Consider the following 24,207-nt stretch of genomic DNA (forward strand, 5'->3'; position numbering starts at 1 on the left):
TAGACAACTCTAGCCAGCAAGATGTCAGCATGGCAAGAAATGATTGCTTCTGGCATTACCTGCTCTTCGCCTTTTGCTCTGCAGACCTACCTTCCCAGCCTCCTAGTTGCCCGGAAACCCACAGCAGAAAGTTGGACCAAGGGGCACCAAGATGCCTGTAGGTTGCAAATGCAGTCTTTTAGTTTCTGTACCTGGACCTAGGGAGGTCTCACGTGCATCTATAAAGTTTGTTTTCAGGGTCTTGCCAGGACAGAGCCTGAAGAATCTCAATGCAGAAGATGCCAGGGATGTGGATCCTAGACAGGGTGTAAGGATCCTTCTAGGATGCCACCTGTGGTCCCAGTTAGAAAACGCCATGGAGGGGAATAGGTCTGAGTGGGATACTTCACGCAGAGGCCACCGGTCAAGTGGCTTTTATTGTTCCAGTGGGCACGGCCTGGAGCTCGCAAAAAAGTAGGCAGTCCTGTAGGCGGACCCGTAGCGGCTAGCCCTAGAGCACAAAGCCTAGGTGCAGCTGTGGCCCGGGCTCGCTCCTGAGGGAATCCGCACACAACGCGGTACCCGCGCCTAAGGCCCGCCGGCCACGGGGAGGCGCCAGAGCGCAGTGCAGCCCGCTCGCGCTTGCCAAGGTGTCACGTGGTGCCGGGCCGCCGGGCCCAATGGCAGGCGCCGAGCGAAACTCTCGTCCCGCCCACCCCAGTCACGTGGTGTGGCCGGCGCAGCTTGATAACGCAGCTCCCGGCCCCCGGCGCCGCTCCCGCCCCGCCCCGCCGCCGCTGCCGCGCCGAGTCCTTTTGTCCAAGATGGCGGCGCCGGGGGCGCTGCCTCCTGGGCCGCCGCCGCTGCCGCTGTGAGGAGCCTGCGGGCCGCCCGCCCGCCGCGCCGGCGCCATGAAGCGGCAGAACGAGCGAGACTCCAGCCCGAGCGGGCGTGGCTCGTCATCGTCCGCGAAGCGGCCGCGGGAGCGCGAACGGGAGGCGGAGGCGGGCGGGCGGCGAGCAGCGCACAAGGCCTCCGGCGGCACCAAGCACCCGGTCCCAGCGCGGGCTCGTGACAAGCCCCGCGGCAGCGGCGGCGGCGGCGGCGGGCATCGCGACGGCCGCGCTGCCGGGGATGCGAACCACCGAGCGAGCGGCGGGCGCTCCTCGGGCGCGCCCGGAGGCGGCGGGCGCACCGGCAAGGCCTCGGGGGACCCCGGTGCTGGCGGCGCGTCGCCCCGCGCATCTCCACTCCCACCGCCCCCGCCGCCGCCCGGGGCGGAACCTGCGGGGCCCGGCTCCACGGCGGCTCCGGAATACAAGACGCTCCTCATCAGCAGCCTGAGCCCCGCGCTGCCGGCCGAGCACCTGGAGGACCGGCTCTTCCACCAGTTCAAGCGTTTCGGTGAGATCAGCCTGCGCCTCTCGCACACCCCCGAGCTGGGCCGCGTGGCCTACGTGAACTTCCGGCACCCACAGGACGCGCGTGAAGCCCGGCAGCATGCCCTGGCCCGGCAGCTGCTGCTGTACGACCGGCCGCTCAAGGTGGAGCCGGTCTACCTGCGCGGCGGCGGCGGCGGGAGCAGCCGGCGCAGCAGCAGCAGCAGCGCCGCTGCCTCCACGCCGCCCCCAGGGCCTCCCACGCCCGCCGATCCGCTGGGCTACCTGCCGCTGCACGGGGGCTACCAGTACAAGCAGCGCTCGCTGTCTCCGGTGGCCGCCCCGCCCCTGCGGGAGCCCCGCGCTCGGCACACGGCGGCTGCCTTCGCCCTGGATGCCGCGGCCGCGGCGGCCGTGGGACTGTCTCGGGAGCGGGCCTTGGACTACTACGGGTTGTACGACGACCGTGGGCGCCCCTACGGCTACCCGGCCGTGTGCGAGGAGGACCTGATGCCAGAGGATGACCAGAGAGCCACTCGAAACCTCTTCATCGGGAACCTGGACCACAGTGTATCCGAGGTGGAGCTTCGACGGGCCTTCGAGAAGTACGGCATCATTGAGGAGGTGGTCATCAAGAGGCCTGCCCGTGGCCAGGGTGGTGCCTATGCTTTCCTCAAGTTTCAGAACCTGGACATGGCACACAGAGCCAAGGTGGCCATGTCCGGTCGCGTGATTGGCAGAAACCCCATAAAGATAGGCTATGGCAAGGCTAACCCCACCACCCGCCTCTGGGTGGGTGGTCTGGGACCTAACACCTCGCTGGCTGCCTTGGCCAGGGAATTTGATCGCTTTGGGAGCATTCGGACCATCGATCATGTCAAAGGAGACAGCTTTGCCTACATCCAGTACGAGAGCCTGGACGCAGCCCAAGCCGCCTGTGCTAAAATGAGGGGCTTTCCCTTGGGTGGTCCAGATCGCAGGCTCAGGGTGGATTTTGCCAAAGCAGAGGAGACTCGCTATCCCCAGCAGTACCAGCCCTCACCTCTCCCCGTGCATTATGAGCTGCTCACTGATGGATATACCCGGCATCGAAACCTGGATGCTGACCTTAGGGTGCGGGATAGGACCCCTCCACACCTTCTGTATTCAGACCGAGACCGGACCTTTTTGGAAGGGGACTGGACCAGCCTCAGTAAAAGTTCGGACCGCAGAAACAGCCTGGAGGGCTATAGCCGCTCAGTGCGCAGCCGGAGTGGTGAGCGCTGGGGAGGAGATGGGGACCGGAGTATAGCCAAACCCTGGGAAGAGAGACGGAAGCGGAGGAGCCTTTCCAGTGACCGTGGAAGGACAGCTCACTCCCCTTATGAGGAACGGAGCAGGACCAAGGGTGGGGGGCAGCAGTCTGAGCGAGGCTCGGACCGCACCCCTGAGCGGAGCCGGAAGGAGAACCACTCCAGTGAAGGGACCAAGGAGTCCGGCAGCAACTCCCTTAGCAACAGCAGGCATGGTGTGGAGGAGAGGGGCCACCATCACCACCACCACGAGGCTCCAGACTCTTCCCACGCGAAGAAGACTAGAGAGAGTGAACGCAATCATCGGACCATTGAGGCAGAGTCCAAGGCTCTTGAAGAGCCAAAACACGAGACCAAAAAGCTAAAGACTCTTTCAGAGTATGCTCAGACACTGCAGCTGGGTTGGAATGGGCTTCTAGTTTTGAAAAATAGCTGCTTTCCAACATCTATGCACATCCTAGAAGGGGACCAGGGAGTTATCAGCGGTCTCCTCAAAGACCACACTTCTGGCAGCAAGCTGACCCAGCTAAAGATTGCCCAGCGCCTTCGACTGGACCAGCCCAAGCTGGATGAGGTCACCCGTCGTATCAAGCAGGGGAGCCCCAACGGCTATGCAGTGCTCCTAGCCATCCAGTCAGCCCCCAGTGGGCCTGGCACCGAGGGGGTGCCCACGGTGGAGCCAGGCCTACAGAGGCGGCTTCTCAGGAACCTGGTCTCCTACTTGAAACAGAAGCAGGCTGCAGGGGTGATCAGCCTGCCAGTGGGTGGGTCTAAGGGCAGAGACAGCACAGGCATGCTCTATGCCTTCCCACCCTGCGACTTTTCACAGCAGTACCTCCAGTCAGCACTGAGGACATTGGGCAAGCTAGAGGAAGAGCACATGGTGATAGTTATAGTAAGAGACACTGCCTAGCCCACACCTGTTCTTTCCAGCTGTGTCTGTGTCACAAAAGCAGTTATTTTAAAAATCTGCTCCCTCCTCTACCTACCTTACTCCCTTGGTTTGAATTCTCTGCTGGGTTGTTCTGGTTCATTTGGTGGCACCCTGTCCACTGCTAAAACTGAGTTCTTAGGTCTGGGGCTTTTTGTTTGTTTTTAACAAGAAGAAACTCCTGTTATGTTTCCTGTGTATGAGATACTGTCTGCTGTATTCTGTATTTTTTTATTTTTATTTTTTTGACTAACTGTATGAAAATCTGTCAGTAAAGCCTTTGTCAGAGGATGAATTTTTAATCCTGGTTTAATCAGGTTTTTTCTTAAAGAATGGAAACCTTCCCTCGGTGCATGCCCCGTGTCTAAAAGTTGTGCTGCGTTGGTGGTGCTCAGCTCTTCATGTCGGGACTCTGCTCACACTTGTCAATCTTAGCTGGTGGCCAGCGGGCTTGTGTGACGTGGGCCCTGTTAACACCACCCTGAGCTGAGCCTGTTAGAGGAAGGGTCTGGGCCTAAGATCTGTGCCAACAGCTACAGGTAGTTTCTTGTTTTGTTTTGTTTTTTCCCTGTCCAAGTGTATGCTTCAGTTTGAGGTATGGCTCTTAGACAAAGCTCCCAATTTTAAAGCCTGTTGGACAGAGGGTAGTTTTCAGGTTTGTAGTCTTGCATTCAGGGGGGGAAGGAATAGTGCAATATTTATGCTAAGGGGCCTTGTACATGACCTGTCCAGGCTCCCTCTGGTTCAGGCTTTAGTCTTAATGTAGTTTAGGGTGTCCAATATCAGAGTCAGCTACCTGGTTCCCAGGAGTCCTAGAGGCAAAAGTTGGCATGCAGGGTGAGAAGCAGCCTAACTTGGTTGTCTCTTCAATGTGCTTGTGATTTTGGGCTTTCTTTGGTCTTCCAGGGCTATTTCAGTAGAGTGAGCCTGTGCCAGTCAAACCTAGAGCTTTATGACAAACAACCACCCCCCCAACTACAGTCCTCAATGCTGCAAGGGAAACAGTGCCAGGAAGATGTCCTTGATGAGTAACATAATGTTCGTGCTCTGATACACAGAAATGAGGTAAGGAAATAGATATTTCTTTGTGGGAAAGAAGTCACAGTTGCTGAATGATAGGCTAGAGCCTAGAGCCACATCAACTATGGTTAGAAGGAAACAGATTGGGCATCCTTGGGCTCAGAGGGAAAAGTGAGCTAAAGAGTTTGAGGCTCTGCCTTTGCTGTCTCAGTAGGAAGCTGGATCAGGCTACAGTTGTCACCACAGATTACAGCAAGGCTAAAAATATGACAATCTGGGTGGTCCAAACCAGTCAGGCCTAGGACAGTGGGAATCCTGGTCAGATTCAGACCCACTTCCTGAGACAGCACTTATGTCTCTGAGATGGACCTTGGAGGTTGTATGGTGTTCATGCCTGTCTACAAGGACAGAAATTCTGAAGACTGGGCAGAGCAGGGACTTTTCACTCACCAGGCCCTGACTGGTATTCATGAGACCAAGCATGCCTCTAAAACAATGATTCTCAACCTGTGGGTCGCAACCCCGTTGACAAACTGAATATTGCCAGAAGATATTTACATTATGATTCATAACAGTGTCAAGATTACAGTTATGAAGTAGCAATGAAATAATTTTATGGTTGGGTCACCACATAAGAACTGTATTAAAGGGTCGCACCATAGGAAGGTTAAGAACCACTGCTCTACAGCATTAGTAGTAGCATTGAGCTGTGTGGCCACTGCCTTCAGGGACTGGAGCAAGTCAATCCATCTGGTGCCCCAAACTTGAGGATTCTTTGTCATACCACCAGAAGCCACAGTGGGCCTCATCTCAAAGGCCTGTTGTGTAGTCTTTCTTGTAGATCTTGAACAGTGTCACAGAACAGCTGTTGTAGCACCTCTGGATCCCCATCTTTAACAAAGCAAGTTTCATCAGCCTATTTGAAAGGGGGCACCCTTTGGCTCCACTGATAACCACTGTTTCTGGGTGAAGAACCACACCCCACTGTAACCTTCCACCTTGGACCATCTTAACCACTTCCTTTGAGCCCTTAAGACATAACAGGTCCTGTGGCCTCTCAGCCAGCCCTGCCAGCATTAAAGGTGGGTCAGGTGGCCAAGGTCTTGTTTGATCAATGATATTGTCTCCCGTGAGAAAGCCAACATCAGGTACCCAGTGCCTGAGGATGTTTCATGAAGGCAAAAAACATGAACAGACAAAACCCCCTAATTGGTAGTGTTTTCATATCCCGTGTCTTCCTAAGTGACTCAGGTTTTGAACCCTAGTAGAACAAGAAAGATGTTTTCCTTTAGTCTCAGGAAGCACGTTCCTAAGGGAGTGTTGTCAAGTCAACCAGAATTGTGCTTTCCTATTAAATGTAGCCATCTCTACCTTAGGGAGGCCTGTGGGTGCTCCCAAGAGCTCCTGGCAGATGAGCTGCATTAGTGACAGTGCAGAGTTTTTACTGCTTTCTCTTCAGCTGTACTCAGTACCAGCCATCACACTTCACTGGCTGTTGTCAGCTAACTATTTAATGCCAAGGCATGAAGCAAGTGAGCTGAGGCCTAGGCTTTTAAAGGAACAGGATGTACTTCTGTAGTAAAGGCCATTTCAGCGTGACAGGTTGTGATCTTAAGTTAGCAGGCTCTACCTACCCCTGGAGAGTTTTCGCTGTCAAGTGTTGCTTGTTTATTTCATACCCAATGCACCCTTCTCAGTTAAGGGAGAGGTGTCTCTGTGGCCGTGTAATTAATGCCTAAGTAACAGAAACTGAAGCTACCGTTTGGGCAAAGTCAGAGAAATTAATGGTGCATAGTGTCAGAAGGGAAGAGGCAGGATAACAAAAGCCCCTGACACTTTGTCAGCTTTAGACCGGTGAGGTTTTTCTCCAAAAGGGGTGGCCAGAGTGATCCCGAAAGGGCCCACACATGGTAACAGAGATGTAGCCCTACTCCCTGTGTCCCCAAGGCATCCTCACAAGACCTGTGGTCTGGTCAGAACTGTGAGGGGGTGGACAGTAACACCCCACTTCAGTAAAAGAAAACAAGGAAAGGCCATAAACAAAGACAGACTTGTAGTTTATTTTGTATTTTTTTTTAAATAAATACACTTTACATTAAAGAAAAAGACCTTTGATTTGTACTTTCCACATTGGGGAGAAAGGGAAGGAAAAAAGACTTTTGAAAAACTGAATCACAAAGAGAAAGAGAGGGAGTGAATTTATATCCCTAAAGTTCTCTCAACTCTACAAAACCAAGGACCACAGAACTGCTGCCTGGCCACCAAGGTGGGAGCCGGGCACTTCCAAGTAACAAGCCATGCCTTCCATTCCCGCCCTGGCACAAAGGAAAACAAATGAACTTGACAGTGTATGAGGCAACAAAACAGGTTAAAAAATCATATATTATATTTATAATAAAATATTCTTAATCCTTATCAATTTAAGAAACCACGATTTTCCTCTTCATTTAAATACGTATGTAAAAATGCCTCTATATTGTTCCTTAGACATCATTTTCTTCAAAGAAAATGAAGTGCAGGGTTAGGAGACTGGTGGATATAAGTTCAGACCCTCCGTTATAAATGCCTGTTGCTTTTTTTTTTTTTTTTTCTTTTTCTTTTTAAAGTTTTATAAAAAACTATTTCTTGTCCTTTAAGTAAAGAACATTATACAAAGAAAATATATTGTGAAATACCCAGAGACATGTTTGTTTTTTCCCTTGAGGAAAGCTATGTCCTTCCTAGGAGGAGGGGATGCAAACTAGGGCCTAGTCCCTATAGTCTTTTTTGTGGTTGTTATTGTTTTTAGAAGGGCCCTTAGATTCCAGGGAGACTCTAAATCAGTCCTCTGAATTCAGGGCATACAGTTCCTTAACGGACAGCCCTGGGAGACAGCAAAAGGCAGGTGTTCTGAATTCATTCACTCAGTTTCTCTGGCCTGCCAAGATTCTCTTCCGAGTGGGGATGGCACATCACTCATTCAGAGATAAGATGATGTCATCTTCCAAATCAGAGTTGTCCGAGCTGTCTGCTGAAAGGTAAGAGAAGGGAGAAAGAATTATGTGCTAGGATTGTAGGAAACCCTGCATTCAACACACTTATGCCTGAGCAGGGTTAATTACCAGTTTCCAGAAAGAAAACACAACAATTAACTTCTTGGAGCTTGGCTCCAGAGAATATGCCTGTTGCTGGCAACAATGAACACCCTTGGGACCTTTAGTTCTCTTGCCTTTCAAAAGACCTGAACCTGGAGGCCCTGCTTCCTGCCTGAGATGCCCCAGAAGGATCAAATGTCCACAAGCCTCCACCTGGGGCACCGGGCTACAAAGGGACAGGGCTAAGAGGAACACAGAGGTCCCAGCCCCAGGCCTATTGTGTCTTTATGGCAGGATAAGCCTGACCCCAAGGAAGCTTATGGGCTATAGTGAGTTCTAGCCCAGCCCGAGTTGCAGAGTTAACCCATCTTTTAAAAAAAAAAAAAAAAAAATGTTACCAGGGGACTGGGATACTGGACAGAACAAAGCCAACAGTTCAAAGTAGCAGATACAAAGGATAAACAAGTCTAGAGTCCTAACATACAACATGAGCACAATATCAATGAATGTATACTGTATATCAGACTAATGAGGGTTGGGGGAGGGTGTTTTGAGGGTTTTTTGTTTGTTTTAAGCTGTTCTTGCCATAGGAAGTGGGTGATGGTTAGATAGTGGTCATGTCCATTTTTCAATACAATAACCCTTTTTACATAAGTCCCATATTTTCATGATGGATACCTTAAATATACTAACTTTTTTAAGGGGGGGAGGGGAGCTGTTTTTAAGACAGGGTTTCTCTGTGAAGCCCTGGCTGTCCTAGAACTAGCTCTGTAGTCCAGGCTGGCCTTGAACTCAGAGATCCACCTGCCTCTGCCTCCCAAGTGCTGGGATTAAAAGCGTGCACCACCATAGCCAGGCACTAAAATTTATTTTTAAAGCCAGGTTGAATCCCTTTCTCCAGTCCTCAGGAGCCTACAAAGGCAGATGACCCTAGGACTCAATCCTTATATTGTAATGCAGCTATAGAAGAGACAGACAGCCACAAAGAGGAGGAAGCCAGAAGGAGCATGGAGAGAGACCAAAGGCCTCTGACAATGTGCACACAAGGAATAAAATCACTGACACTTCTACTGAGGAATGAAACTAAATGATAGCAAAAGAGCAAAACAGCTGGACAAAGCAGCCTTACAGACTACAGCCAGGATTTCTGAATCTTCTTCAAATCCCCCAAGGGACAGCGTCCCTTACCAGCAGTAAGTAGTTTGGAAAGAACAACACCCAAAATTCCCAAATATTGTCTATAAATGTTTGTTTTCATTTAAATGGACTTTGTTATATAAATTTTAAAAAAATTAAAAAAAAATTATGTAAGCTTTAAAAAAAAAAAAAAAGCCCCTCAAAGCCATGGGTGTAATCCCAAGCTCAGGAGAGGTCACCTGGCTATAGTGAGACCCTATTCTAACCCTCCCTCACCAAAGGGCCCTCAAAACAAAAAGCACATACCTATCTGAAGTCAAAACTTAAAAAAAAAAAAATTAAGGCCTACTGTTTGTTCAAGAAGCTATGAAAAAGGGCCAGTAAGTATCTCAGCAGGCAAAGGTCCCTGCCACCAATCCTATCAACTTACAGCCTGTCCCCTAGAGTCTACATAATGGAAAGAACCAATTCCACAAACTATCTTCCTCTGGCCTCCACACTGTAGAAAGCATGTTCCCTCCCTAAATATAATTTGAACTCTAAAAAAAAGAGTATAGATGGGTGTTTTGCTTGCAAGGATATCTGTGTCAGGTGCCTGAGTAGGTAACAGGACATCAGATCCCCGGGAACTGGAGTTACAGATGGTTGTAAGCTGTCTGTAGGTGCTGGGAATCAAACCCAGGTCCTACAAGATCAAATGCTCTTAACCACTGAACCATCTCTTCTAGCCCCTTAAAGATTTTTAAAATAATAACAAGCTGTGGAAATATTTTCATAAGGTTCCCAGGAGTGTGGGCAATATAGCCTGAACCCTGAAACCCCTGGACTCTAACATGTCCATATGGAAAGGGGTGCCCACACGTACACAGCCTCAGCAGCCTCTCCAAGGTACCTGAAAGAATTCTAGGGCAAGGTAAGGAAGGAAAAATGCATGTTCCCAAATCTTCATTCTCTGCAGGTTCCCTTGGGGGGATGGGAGCACAGTAAAAGGAAGACAGTTCTAACAGAAGAATGGTCTTCAAGTAATGGCCCAACATGGCAAGGATTGGTCACTACAATAGAGTGGTCATAGCATAAAAAGCTAACACTTGAACATCAACATACCATACCCATGGCTTGGGGTAAAAGCTCCAGAAACAGTAAGGCAGTGCTCCCCAGAGCCACACACAGCACCTGTCCCTGCCAGACACCTCTGCAGACCTCTACAGAATCCTTTAGTGCTTGCATTATAGGCAAGTCAATAATACCAGGCCCACCTGCCAGAGAACCTTACCCAAAAGGGGGCAATTCAATCCCCCTAGCCTACTGCAAAAAAAGGGCCAGCAAAACCTAACTCTGCATCACATATAAGGACTGCTCAGTGAGGATCACAGTACCCAGTGGTCAGATGACAGGACTGCTTCTATCGACCAGCCTAGCCTTTTCTCAGCCCCAAGTGTTCCACTGACCACTTCCCCAGCCTCTGGTCAGGATCTCCCATTCTGAAAGGTCTATGCAGCTAAGACAGATGAACTATAAATATCATCCTGGTTTAGGAGCAAAGGGTCCCTACGAGCAGAGACACAAGGACCCTGAAGACAACATGCCTTTCTCTCAAGCACTAGGGTTCTGTGTCTGGAGCTGTGCCCTGCAGGACCCAGGGCCTATGCAAAATCAAATGGCAACCTATAGAGTGTGGGTTTCTATGGCTTTCACCATACCCTAAAAGGGGCCCCATAAGCTCAGGGGGAGTTCCTCCAGACAATCAGAATGAAGCTTGTAACAATAATTCTTATGAGGAGTTTAGTGCAGCCATGAGGGATAGCAATATCCAAAATGGACAGCCCACAAAACACAGGAAGAGCAATCAATAAAGGACAACCTACAGGTGCCACCTCTGTGCCTCCACCTCAGAGTCCAAGCAGAAATATCCAACTGTCATGTATATGTCAATATTTACAACCAGATCATAGTGACAATATTCTTATAGAATTAAAAGTTTTCCAGGTTACCTTTGTTTTGAGAGAAGAAATTTTCAGAATGGCAAAAGGAGGGCGTACTGTTAACAAATACAAATTAAGAGGGTTTATATTCAAATTAAGAATGGAAAACCTGAAGCTGGGTGTGGCAGTACATGCCTGTAATCCCAGTACTCATAAGATGAAGGCAGAAGGATTGGGGAATTGAGGCCAATCTGGGCCACACAGTAAACCAACTTAGGTGACTAGGACAAACTCAGGGTCTGAGGAGATGACCATGCTGCCCCACATAAAACCAAGCATCCTTGGCTAAACCAGTACCTAGTGTCCCAGCTCAACAGCTGAGAGCAGTGTGCATTAACCACGTAGCCACTGCTGCTCAGGATCCCCCCTTTCAGAGAAACACTGAAGTGTCAACTATCCCTGCCAGAATAAGAGCCAATGTAAAACTTAAAGGGTGTTTCATACCAAAATGCATCATCCCAAAACAGGTAAGCTAGGGCTATGCTAAGGTGTCTGGAAGGCAAGTAGTCCCCAGCACTGGGGATGTGCCTGTTTATATCGAAACAGCAAAGTCCAAGACCTAGAATAAATTGGAGCACAGATTAGGCTCCTTGCCGCGGATAAATCCATCTTATCACCACATGGGCGTCCCTGCTGCTCTGTCAAGACTCCTTCCATTTTTCTTTGCATTTAATGGGTAGAGGTTTAGAAACATTACAGAATAAAAAAAGCCCAGATATCTTCGCTCCTCTGGTGATTAAATGCACATTAGCACATCTATGTGTCATTTACTGTTGTAAAGCATGAGCAGAAGCTGGAAGTGTCATCTGGATTGTTGGGACACGATCACTGGTAGCCGCTCTCTGCTTTCATTCACTGCCCCATCATGGATTAAGTACACAGCCCTGTGAATGAAGGCAGTTGTCAGGGTTAGAGTAGGGGGTGGGAAGGTTTCTCTATTTCATCTTTGTTGGGGAGTAGTTTTATTTTCATTCTCTGGGTTATACCTTCCCCCCCACCTTTATGGAGATATTGTACTGGTTTAAAACAGGGATTCAGTTCTTCAGAATATGCAGTCTAGCTACCTCTCACTATAAAGTAGGCTCTGGAAGAATAGTCCTAACTGAACAAAAATGGGATACCCAATAATAGTATTGCAGCCCTTGTTGGTAACTTTGTTGTAGAATCCCTCCTTCAAAAGCAGCATTTGACTACGCTGTCTAGTTTATCTGCAAACTTCTCTAAATCTTATGCTTTGATAAAGTATTTTTTACTTACAGACAACAACAAAAAAAAAATGGACACTCTCTTACATGTGGGGGTGGCACCAGCTTCCTGCTGTTAACTGACCCCCACCTCTCCTGTATTATTAACTACTGTTATTAATTGAAAGGAGGTATAATTGGTAACATTGATATTCTGTTTAAAAATGTCTCTGGGTCCTTCTTACCTGGCTTTCAGGTCATGGCCGGGATCACCTCAACCTTTAAATATGATAAACAGCAGATAGGTGGATATAAGCAACCCCAACCCCACCAAGAGCTTCCTCAAATAACTCTAAGAGAACTTGCTAAAATGTCTCTGCTAAGGCAATCAACTGTCAGTCTTTAGCTATCTGTCCCAAAGAGTATGGGCTTACATCAGGTGAAGCAGTACTGTGAACACAGTACTTATCAGGAGTATATATATTCAAATGCTTTAAAAATCAGTCACCCACCTCTTCTCCCACCAAGAACTATGATCATACACATAAGGCCCTTTGATGAAGAAGCTTGGCATTTGCTTGGCCTAGGCCATCACAACACAACTTTCTGTCATGATATTAAATGATATGTGTATATTCTTGCTGCTGAGCACAGTAGCAACACATGGCTACAGGGCATTTGGAAATAAGCTAATTTTTAATTTAATTAAATGTGAACATCCCTCTGTGATTAGTGGCTGTCATTATTACACACAATACCTACCATGCCTGTGAGAATGCTGGGTATGTTAGCCGGGTATATGAGACAGGAGTCACTCCTCACTCGGGCAGGGTAGCAATACAAAGAACTAGGACCACAGCTACAAGGCTGCCAACAATGGCACTCTATAGCAATGCTGAGACAAGTAAGAGTGCAATGGTGGTGTTTGCTCAGTCTAAATGTTGCTAATTGGTTTATCTGAGATTCATTAGCTAAAGTAGAAGATGGCTTCAGAAATCTATTAGTAGGAAATTACTACACTAACTGAAGTTTGTTCTTTAAACTTTGGAACAAGTAGGGGAGGATTGAATAAAATAGATGCATTTGTTGCTCAGCCTTGAGCAGAGGACTGGCCAAAAGCAGACTGGAAATGGCTCTCCCACAAAAGGCCATTAATTTCTATACAGCAGTCACAAAGGCACAGCAGTCTGTGATAAACCACTTCTCACTGACAGCAGCCTGAACCTCAAGTGATAGCTGTGCTTTGGCCTTCCTAAAGTCAAGCCTTTAAAGAAGGAATTCAAAAGCTGTAAGCTCATACCTACTTTGTAAATACGTTTTATTGGGATAGTTATAAACATCAACTTATGTTTGGCCTGTGACTACTTTCTCATTATTACAGCAGAGCTGAGTGTCTGCAATGCAGACCATACAGCCCAGGAAGTGAAAAAAGCATTGACTTTGCTTTGACAGAAAAAGTTTACAGGCCTTTGGTTGAAATGTAAGAGGTGGGAGCCAGCTGGAACGGTTACAAAGTCTAACAGGAGAACAGGGGTGATTGATGCCAGAGTGGAGAATCAGCAGAGCCCAAGCACAGCTGTCTTCTGGACTGGGTTGGTCCAAGAAGAGTGACCTGGCCCAGGGTGCTAGGGCTCATCCAAAACTCTGCCTTATACTTACTGTCGCCCAGGATTAGCTCTACTTCCTCGTCTGCATCAGAGTCTTCATCTTCCCCCTCCTCTCCCTCTTCTAGAAGATTTGCTAGCTCCTCATCAGAGGGAGAGAAGTCGTTGTCTCCATCCTCTCCTGCGTTCTCATTGTTGTCATCTTCCTCCAGTTCGGCCTCCAGCAACTGGTCAGTGTCAAGTTCATCTAAATCATCAGTGTCGTCATCATCTTCATCATCATCCTCTTCCTCCTGCTCTTCTTCTTCCTGGAGAGAGAGCATCAAGTCCATTAGGACAAACACAAAGGCTTAACCCATATGGGCCATGTGGTAATTCCTACTCTGGGAAAGGGGAAAGGCACAAAGGAATAAACTGTTATCCATGATGATTGGGACAGACATTCAATACACATTCAAGACATTTGAAAACCCCCTCAGCAAGGACGAGGGCATCCTGGTCATGTAGCCCTTATGCAAAGCAGAAAACCTGCCTCATGTGTGTCTTAAGCCACCAATAACCTTCAAAAACCTGAGGGACTCTTCTGTCTACTCCATCAACCAAAGTGAGGAACTGAGACACTGGAACAAAAGGTTTTCCCTGAAACCTAAAGTTCCATGTTCTAGCAAAACAAAGAACACAGCTGCTGAGCTGCCAACTCCAAAACAAACCAGGCACACAAGACAGAGCAAATAGACATCTACTTTTTCCTGTTACAAACAATAAATCAATCAATAAATAATGTGCCACAAAAGCAGTGAACCATTTTCTCTAGTTATCCTGCTGCCACTCACTTAAAAGATAAGCACTTTGCTAACAAGGGCCTGGGTTCAAACTCCAGCACCACAAAGAAGAAAAGGAAAGAAAAATCACAGCTACAGAATAAGCCAGACTTGTCCATAAGCATCTCTGCATCTAGGCCTCATAACTCAGGAACAACCATTAAAGACTTTTTAACACACAACAGGTGTGTGTGTGTGTGTGTGTGTGTGTGTGTGTGTGTGTGTGTGTGGTGTTAGTACAGGTGGGCAGACGTGTAATAGCACACATGTGGTGGTCAGAGGATACCCTCCAAGTGTTGATCCTCATCTTCCATCTTAAGACAGGATCTCTTCTTCTTCAGCCACAGTATCTAGTCTGGTCTGAAAGCTTCTGTCGATTCTCCTGTCTCTACCTACCCCCTCCTGTCACTATAGGAGTTATGGGATTACAATTACTTGCTACCATAACCAGCTTTATGTGGATTCTGGGGATTCAAGAAGGTTCATGCTTGTTTGGCAAGCATTTTACTCACTCAGCCATCTCCCCAATCCACAGATTAACTGCTTGATGCAGTGTCTGAGACTTTCCAACAAGTGATGGCAGCTACATAGGAAAAACTAATGTATCAGTAATCCTAATGTGTGTGAGTATGTGACTATACTAGAGTATGCTGTGTGATCACTTGGACCACTATTCTACATCTTTGGCTACCTATCACTTCAAAAAACAGACGTGATAGTTACTAAGCATTCACCCACCCAAAAGGGGCTAAGAATGTCTGGAGGGAGCAGTGATTGAGTGAGTAACACTGACAAGCTCACACAAACAAAAGAGACACTAGAGGAGGTCAAAATCAGGAAAACCTGGAAGTGCTCATCAGATAATAACTCCAGCTCCAAGGCCTTTCCATGGCCTTGACCAAAATTACATCTATTAACAAAGAACTAGGTTAAAAATAAACGAAGAGGAAAGAATAAGGACCATATGTGTCTCTAGTCATTGTGGAACAAAACAATTATGTTTAAAACAAACAAGAAATTACAATAGCACAACTCCCAAGGTTTTTTTGGTTGTTGTTTTATTTTGTTTTGTTTTGGGGGGGGGGCAGAATGTATGAGGTTAGAATAGAAATCAGGACATCATTTATGCCAGGCAAGCACCCTACCACTGTACACACACACACGCACACACACGCACACACGACCAAAAACACCAAGTTTTTTTGTTTTGTTCTTTGAGACAGGGTTTCTCTATGTAACAGCCCTGGCTGTCCTAGAGTAGCTCTGTAGACCAGGCTGACTTCCAACTCACAGAGATCTTCCTGTCTCTGCCTCCCTAGTGCTAGGATTAAAAGTGTAAAGTGTGCACACCACTACCCAGAATCAACGTAACTTAAAGGTCTACAGTTGAGTGGATATGTTAGCTGTTCAATTAGGTATTGGTTAGTCAGCAAATGCAAGCTTAGTTGAATAAGAATTAAGTAGTTTCCAAATCAAGAACAATGCTGGAAAATAGCAAAAGCAGAGGTTAAACTTCACCATCTACAAACCAAAACTTTTAGGCTTAGAGTGTAGACTAATTCTGGAAGGCCAGGTGGGAGGGAAGGTAGACTGAGGAGGAAGTTAAGGACATTATACACTTCATGTCACCTTACTGTCTCTACTCTGAATAACCAATGGTAGGGGTGTGTGTGTGTGTGTGTGTGTGGTGTGTGGTGTGTGTGAACGCGGTGCCCATCTTACCTGTGTGTGTGTGTGTGTGTGTGTGTGTGTGTGTGTGTGTGTGTGTGTGGTGTGTGGTGTGTGTGTGTGTGTGTGTGTGTGTGTGAACGCGGTGCCCATCTTACCTGTCTAAAATTCAAATCTGAAACCTGGATCATGGAGCAAAGGCTCACAGACCTATCCAAATGTTGCAGCAGAATCTAAGCCTATGTTGAACCCAAAGAGAGTCTAAGGAAGGAAGGGCAATCACTCTGACTCAAAGCCCCAACAGCACAGTCCCTCTCTTGTCTATCTGAATAAGGGCTTCATTGGATCTAATGTAAAGTGCTGGCTTTTGTTCTTCTAATTCTCTAAGTCTTCACTGAGGAGAGCAAGCACCTTAGAGGAACTGTGAATGAGGCCATTTACTAATAAGTTTTAGAACATAATGAAGTAAACTCTTTCTCTCTCTAAATTCATTTCAAGTCAATTTCATGATTATCTAAAACCCCAAAACCTCCTGCCAGATCAAAAGCAGAAACTTCCTCCTCTGGCCTCTGACCCTTAACTGTGACTGGCAAGCTTCCTGCTCTGGGCCTGTTCCCAAGGATTTGTTCTTTCCACCTTTACAAGGGAGAAGTGGGTATCTTCTTACTTCCTGCACTGCTACTCACCTCTTACTCAGACTCAGCCCCCGCCTTCCGCCTGCCTACTGTTGAGAAGGTAACCCTCAGCTGCCACTACCCCACTTGTACTTAGTCCACCTTCTCCTCATGCAGGGAACTGGCTTCTGCCAGCACCACTGCAGTGTACAATGCGCTCTAGAATGAGGCTGCCTCCACTAAGTTCAACCTCTATTAGCACGAAGATCAACCGCCAGGTAATTTTTAAGTGGTATTTTATTTACTGACAGTTTTTTGAGACAGGGTCTCACTATGTAGCAATGGATGTCCAAGAACTTACTATGCAGACCAGGCTGGCCTTTAACTCATGAAGATCTGCCTGCCTCTGTTTCTGTCTCCCCAGTGATGGAATTAACTAACCAATCTTGGCTTCTAAACCATTGCTAGACTGATCCCTATTTATTCCCCTAAGCTTATATATTTTTTTTTTTTTTTTGCCTGCATATATCATTTCACACCTAAAGAAATTTAAAACTCATATAGTTTTACAACCAAATTCTGGATGCTTCTAACAGCATTCATCCCTCTTCTCTCAATTACCAGGTCAAATCTCCTGCTTCCTTGGCTCTACTTCTAGCTAACTTGTTTCTCAAAAACCAGTGTCTCCAACACCTCCCCTTCCCACATACAGTCCTCAACTGCTGCACCATCCCCTCTACCCACCTTGCCCACTTGTCTCTCAGCTCTATGTGGTCTATTCCCTTTAATAAGCTAAACATCCCAAAGGCTCCGTGTGACACATCCTACAATACAGAGCTGCAAAAGAAGCAATGGCCATTTACTGCAAATCTATCAAATGCCAACTTCTCTGAATCCAATTTCTTATTAAATGAAGTACTCAGATGAAATTAGATCTCCCTCTCACATGTAGCCATCAGAACCATCCAAAAAATGTGTTCCCAAAACATAAACTGCCTAACCTCCAGCAAGGATACAGAATGGTCAGTTTTTTCTGTTTTTGAGACAGAGTCTCACTATGGCCCTGGCTGAGCTGGATGGAAGTCACAAAAATAGACAAAGTTGGCCTCAATGGCACTCAAGAGATCCAACCGCCTGAATGCTTGGATTAAATGTGTGTACCACCAGGGCAAGTAAGTAGAACTTTCTGGATGAAGTTCACACAAATAAAATTGTGATGTGAACCCTAAGAACCATGTAAAAATGCCAGCTCAAGTATTCATGGCTCTAAAGCTCCACTTTTCTGTTCACTCAACTTTCTAAGGACAGAATCACCAAAATGATGCAGGCAATCCCATTAGCCACCTATATACACCAAACTGTCTGGGTCCTTAAGATTTGTGCAAAATCTCGTATGCTTATTTAGTATAGCATTTGTTCAGAGATAATTCAAAATTTCTTCTTGAATCATTTTTCAGCCTGTATTTCCTTCCAAAATATAATCAGTCAGAAAACCAAATTTCTGGCCATACTTTAAGAACAATTAATCCAAAAACAAGGATAGTTTTTAAAATGTTAATGCAATCCTACTTGCCTGACACTTATGTGTCATATTTGCCATATTTGCATCCTCACACTGTTTCGTCTTTAGCGCCTGACTGTTATTGGATTGACCACCCCAAAAGGCTTAGGTTTTTTAACTCAAGTACATTTTTCATTTTTCCTTTAAAAAAAAAAAAACAAAAAACCTTTCAGGAGTCACTACATTCACCTCTGGCCAGGGGTGCAGCTGGTGTGGACTCACCATCCGCTTCTAGGCAGTGAAGAACACACACAGGAAGCAGTGTGTCCCAGATTCCAAACAGAGTGGGAAAAAGAAAACATTATTCCCTTGTTCAGATTGTTCTTTATAAATTTAAGGTTAACAGTAATTAACTGACAACTACTGAATTTTCAAAATCTAGAACAATGATCAATTATTAACCTTTGGCTTTATAATTTTCCCTAAAAGCCAACAACAAAGTTGACTAAATTTTTTAAAGATAGACACTAAACTGTCAATGACTAATATGAACTCCAACAGCACTTTTATGAACTGCCTGATGCTAGGCAGAGTAGCTACCTCAGGACCAACTCTGCAAGGTTAAGTGTTCACTCATCAACATTATGACAGTTCATCCCTTTCTGTTAAATATCCACACTTATTTAAGCCTAAGGGTAAAAGGCAATTTTTTCACTCATATATTATGTATATATGAGAGGAGATCAGGCGACATCTTGTGGGAGTCTGTTCTCCCTTCCACGACATGGTTTCAGGGATTGAATTCAGGTCATCATTCATTTCTCAATAACTAGCATTTCATATACTTTATGGTAGACCATTTTAGCAAATGGCAACTGATCATTCATTATCCTGAGCTTGTTTTGCTAAGGTGGAAAGGCAAATTCAAAGGTGTTAGTCACAGGTGCTTGCATCCCTAACCCACATGACACACCCAAACATCTGAGAAGACCAAAGAGCAGGTAGCAAGACCAGGACAAAATTTTGAATAGCAAATAACTCATATGAAAATGAAAAGTCTAGTTTTAAAAATCAGGTGAAGCATATAAACCAAAGTGTTCATTTAAAAAATTCAAGGAGGCATAAAGCAAGGTAGTGGGGAAGAGATCGAATGGGAACAGTAAATACACCACACTATCACAAGTGTCTAGAAATAATGTGGACCAAAACAATATTACAAAGGAAGCTTATGATATTATCCCATCCCAAACATCTCTAAATCAAAAGCATTCAGAGATAGCCTCCCTATTTCCTTCAGAATCAGAAACTCAGAAACCCTTACCAACAATCTATTCTCATTCCAGTATCTTTCTCGCTTAATTATTCACAAGTTAAGCAGCATCACACAAAGAGAACTGGTCTTTTTCCTAACACGTGCTCCCTGGCGAGTGGGGAGAGCAATGCGATACTTAAGTTGCTACTTCATGATGGTTCCCTTCCAAAGCCAGCAACCTCTCCTCGGTGCCTTTGCCTTCCTCACTACCCCCTGTACTCAAGAATGAAGCAACACAATGAATGGCCCCTTTTCCTCCCCCAAAGGGTTCTGAACAACCCTAGCTTCCTTTCAGGCTCCACCTTAAAAAGACAAAACATCAGGCCACACTGGTACCAGGTGATGATCCCCAGACAAGACTACCCATGGTCTTACTTCAAAATATGGAGGGCAGACACATGATGTTAGACAAGGAATTCAAAATATACCTCAAATTTGCTTCAGATTTACAGTTACATATATCCCAGCCAAGAAACCTGAGACAGACCTAATAGATGGTCTTTATGACTAAACCCATGGCCAGAGGAACTCATGAGTCTATGAATACCTACGTCATTGATGTGTTAAGATAAATGGCTTGACAATTGCACCTTTTCTATTTACTTACCAAGAATAAAATATTTACTAATTCATTCACTCATGCATTTTGGAGGCAGGGTCCAATATGCAACCAAGATAGTCTCAAGCAAAATTGTCCTGCCACAACCTCCCAAGTGCCAGAATTATAAGCACGCACTACCACTCCCAGCCACTAAATCTCATCTTATTTCATGACAGGCAGTATGAAAAATACAGTGCCTAAAGCAACAAAGTAAAGCAAGTATAAAAGAATGGCACAATTAAGAACCTTGCATAGAGCCAGCAAGACAGCTCAGTAACTGAAGATACTGACTACACAAGCCTAAAGACCTGAGTTCAATTCCCAGAACCCAGATGAAGGTCGAAGGAAAGAACCATTCCACAAAGTTGTTTTCTGACCTCCATATGCACCCTGTAGCACACATACACCCCACCTGTCTTTCTATCAACACACACACACATTAATAATACATGATCTTTATAACTGTTAAGAAAAACTTTTCAGAGAACTGGACATAGTAGCTCATGCCTAGCTATAATGCGAACACTTGGAAGGTAGAGCCAGGAGGATCAGTTCAGCATCATTCTCAGCTATATAACAAGTTCAAGGCCAGCCTCAACTACATGAGACCACCATCTAGGAAAGGAGGGAACAATGAAAAGAGGAAGCAATTTATCAGACATAGTAGTGAATGCTTGTAAGCCTAGTACTCTAATGGGAATGTGGAGGCAAAAGCAGGTGGTCAAGGCCATTTCTGGCTACACAGTGTATTTGATACCAGTCTAAGCTACATAAGATCCTGCCTAAAATCTAAAAGACAGACCCCCCCCCCAAAAAAAAAAAAAAGAAAAGGAAAGAAATGAAAAAGAAACCACTCAAACCATGACATGATAGCTTATGCCTATCTTACCTTAGCATTCAGGGGACTGCCAAAAAGGAACTTCCACAAGTTAAAGGCCAGTCTGAGTGACAATGACTCTACCTCAAAATTAACACACACACACCAAAACCAGGTATAGCACAAGCTTCCAATTCTAGCAGTCAAGGAAGAGGCAAGTAGATCTCTGTGAGTTCAAGGCCACCTTGTCAATATAGTGAGTTCTAAGCTAGTCAAGGATACAGACAAAGGACCCTACCTCAAAAGGGGGCGGGGGGGGGGCGCAAAAGCAAACAAAAGACAGCAAGAAGAAATTCAAGGCAACCACATGAAATTTAGAGAATTTATTATCACTTTCAAGCTGTTATGTGGAAAGAGTAGCAACATATAAATCAGAGTTTAGCACTCAAGAAAATATTATTGAGCTGTGTGACAGAGGAAAGGAAGTCAGCTGAACATTTGGCTGCTAAGGGATGTTTCTCTTGCTGGTTGATGAGTAAAGCTGTTTCGTCTAATGGACAGGCAGGAAGCATAGGCTACCAGAACAGAAGAGTGCAGGAAGGAGAAACCCTGAGAGTAGCCTGAGAGAGATGCAGTGTAGCCATCAAAGGAGTAACATGCCAGAGCATTATGGGTAAGCCACAGCCTATGGCATAGTTTCATAGAAACGGGTTAATTAAGAGAGAGCTAGCCAATAAGAAGCCTGAAGGGCAGCAGGATCAGGCAGCAGGATGTCAACACTTGGCCCTCCCTAGGAGAACACTCTACAGAGGAAAATGCCTCTGGGTCAAGCAGCTGCTAGACAGCAATGAAGACCCTGCTCCTAGCAATTTCAGCCCTGTCCAGAAACAGAGACACACACATACTTCACAAACACACACTTTTCTCTTATTCCCTTCAAAACCTCCTATCTGAGGACTACCAATCACCCCGAGCATGCTTAGCCAGGTGGAATACACCACCCAGACCAGCAGAAACCAAGAAAGCACAAATGGGGTTCTAGAAACGTGTCTTAGATTTCTCAACCCAGTGTTTCTCACTCACGTGTCCTGCATCATCTTTCAAGTTCAGACAACACAGTATTCAAAAACAGACTCCTAATTAGGGTATAGTTCAGTTGGGTAAAATGATTGCCTAGTTAGTGTTCAGGAAGCAGATAATGTGCCAACTAGAACTATAGTGAATTTCAAAGTGGCACAACAAAATGCTTTTGTTTATTCAGTTCTAGCACTAAGGGGTCTGTTACAAAAAAATGTGAGTCCTTAGCCCACTGCACTCAGGAAACTACTGGGTTTTGTTTTTTATTGGTTTTGTAAATTTGCTTTGGGATTTGGTTTCGTTAGATTTTGTTGTTTTAACAAGGTATGAGCAACTTGGTTAGATCCTATGTTAAAGTTTTAAAAAGGGTGAGGGGCTAGGTTTTGCTCAGCATGTAAAAGGCCCTGTGTTAGAAAATTTCTAATACCACAAAAGAAACAGTGAGCACATGCACAAAAGAGTGAAGGAGACAGAAAAATATTACTTAAAAAATATTCTTGTAAATGTAAATGGAGTACATGCTATTTGGGACACTAAAAAAGGTACATCATTAGCCCTGACCACAGAGCCTGATGATCAAAAACAGGAGAGTGATATGGGCCAGAGCAATAGTAATACAGAATGGGCAGAGTTCTTCTTGTTCTATACTACATATCATCCAGGGGACCTGAAAGTCCCTTACAGAGGACCAAGACTAAAAGTGAAGAAATTAACTCAACATCTGGAAAAAAGGTTATTTTGTTGGCCTTCATTAGCTTTAGTGAGAAGTCCAACACTAGTCCTTCAATTTCGACTCTGCATGAACTTGGCAGCAAATATTGTAAAAGATCAGACAAAGAAGATGTACTAGAGGGTACTCATGTAAAAAGAAGGCTATGAGCCCAGCAATCAGGGAAACTGCTGATGCTCAAGTTTGAGACCCTCTTCAGAACCGAAACCAATACAAACATCTACTGCATAAATTCCCTACCTCACAAGTAAGGTAAAGCTAATACTGTAAGATATAATACAATCTATTTATATTGTATTTATGTTTAATTTTCTCCAAAAGACCATCAAAATGATCTTTACCTATTCATTCCACTATTACCGTCTCCTGCAGGAGTGCTACCTGATCACACTGACACTGGGATATGAGATGCTATCTCTTGTGTTACCTTATTTACATAAGGGGTGGGGTGCTCGACACAGTGCACATGTGGAGGTCAGAGGACAACTCAGACTACTTAGAAGAATTGGTTTCCTCTTTTACCACATGAATACAAGGAATTGCATTCAGATAGTCAGACTTGGCCAACAGGCAATTTTAACCAATAAGCCATCTCACTAGCCCTAGGGGAACTGCTTATCTTGAAGCCCAAAATGGGCACTATAACAAACATGGAAATAAAATCAGAAGACTGCTAGGCTGTACACTGTAAATGAATACAGGGTCATTAGGCACTAGGTTATGTTGTTGTTCTGGTTTGGGATTTGTGCTTTGGAGACATAATCTCACCAGGTAGCTTGGGCTGGCCTTAAACTCACTCACTATATAGACTAGGCTGGCCTTGAACTCACAATCCTGCCTGAGTACTGAGATAGCAGGCATATAATTCTACCTCTTTGCATATTTAAAAGCCTGCACTAATGACAAAGTGGTTTCCTGTCCCCTTTCCATTTTAAAATTCTTTAGTAAAGATGACTGCTTTTTAATTTATCCATTTAAATTTAAAAAAAATGTTTTATATTAACATAATTTCACTTTCTGTAAGTTTCAGATCAATTAAGAGGTCTTTGAAATATGGCAACAGGTAGAAGACTTATCTTAAAATCTCCTGCAACAATAACAGAGCATGTACTCTTCAAGGCTTTAGCAGACATTTCAAAGATCACTGACCTGGTCCTCCTCTTCATCCTCATCCTCTGCCAGACGTTGCCTGCCCACTTCATAAAGCCTGCATACCGTGTCCATGTTCAGAGCATCCATACTGCCTTGATTCTGGAATGGTAAAAGCACTCTGAAATAAGCAGTAAGTCACAGTGCCCATCCATATCTCAGCTCTGACAGGTGCCCTTTTCCTTGATCCTGTACCTATCAAAGTTTCCAGCCCTACAATTATTTGGCTGGTAGATACAGGACAGAACGGGAAATAGATGTGATGGAAACATCTAGGCAGTGGCAGCTGGAAGTTCAAGAGAAGCCATGACCGCTGCAACAGACTTATCTTACTC

General features: G+C 45.6%; 2 protein-coding genes across 9 annotated transcripts in view; one reads left to right on the top strand and one right to left on the bottom strand.

The window, feature by feature from the left end:
* Positions 1 to 716: 716 nt before the first annotated feature.
* On the top strand, positions 717 to 3,883 carry Rbm15b (RNA binding motif protein 15B). The gene has a single exon (XM_051205297.1). The coding sequence runs from the start codon at positions 891 to 893 to the stop codon at positions 3,561 to 3,563; it is 2,673 nt and encodes an 890-aa protein (XP_051061254.1). The 5' UTR covers positions 717 to 890; the 3' UTR covers positions 3,564 to 3,883.
* Positions 3,884 to 6,639: 2,756 nt separating this feature from the next.
* Dcaf1 (DDB1 and CUL4 associated factor 1) overlaps positions 6,640 to 24,207 on the bottom strand; it is an 86,647-nt gene continuing 69,079 nt past the window's right edge. For 4 of the 8 annotated variants that reach the window (XM_051205239.1, XM_051205215.1, XM_051205232.1 and 1 more), the window contains 3 exons: positions 23,873 to 23,974; positions 13,638 to 13,890; positions 6,640 to 7,611 (listed from right to left, as the gene is read on the bottom strand). In XM_051205239.1, coding sequence (XP_051061196.1) covers positions 7,553 to 7,611; positions 13,638 to 13,890; positions 23,873 to 23,974 — 414 coding nt within the window. In that variant the 3' untranslated portion in view covers positions 6,640 to 7,552. Of the gene's footprint in view, positions 7,612 to 11,565; positions 11,679 to 12,223; positions 12,258 to 13,637; positions 13,891 to 23,872; positions 23,975 to 24,207 lie in introns of those variants that run through there. The other 4 variants (XR_007835825.1, XR_007835824.1, XM_051205253.1 and 1 more) reach the window with 4 other exon arrangements.

Source organism: Phodopus roborovskii, unplaced genomic scaffold, assembly GCF_943737965.1.
Source record: "Phodopus roborovskii unplaced genomic scaffold, PHOROB, whole genome shotgun sequence".
Classification (NCBI taxonomy): Eukaryota; Metazoa; Chordata; class Mammalia; order Rodentia; family Cricetidae; genus Phodopus; species Phodopus roborovskii.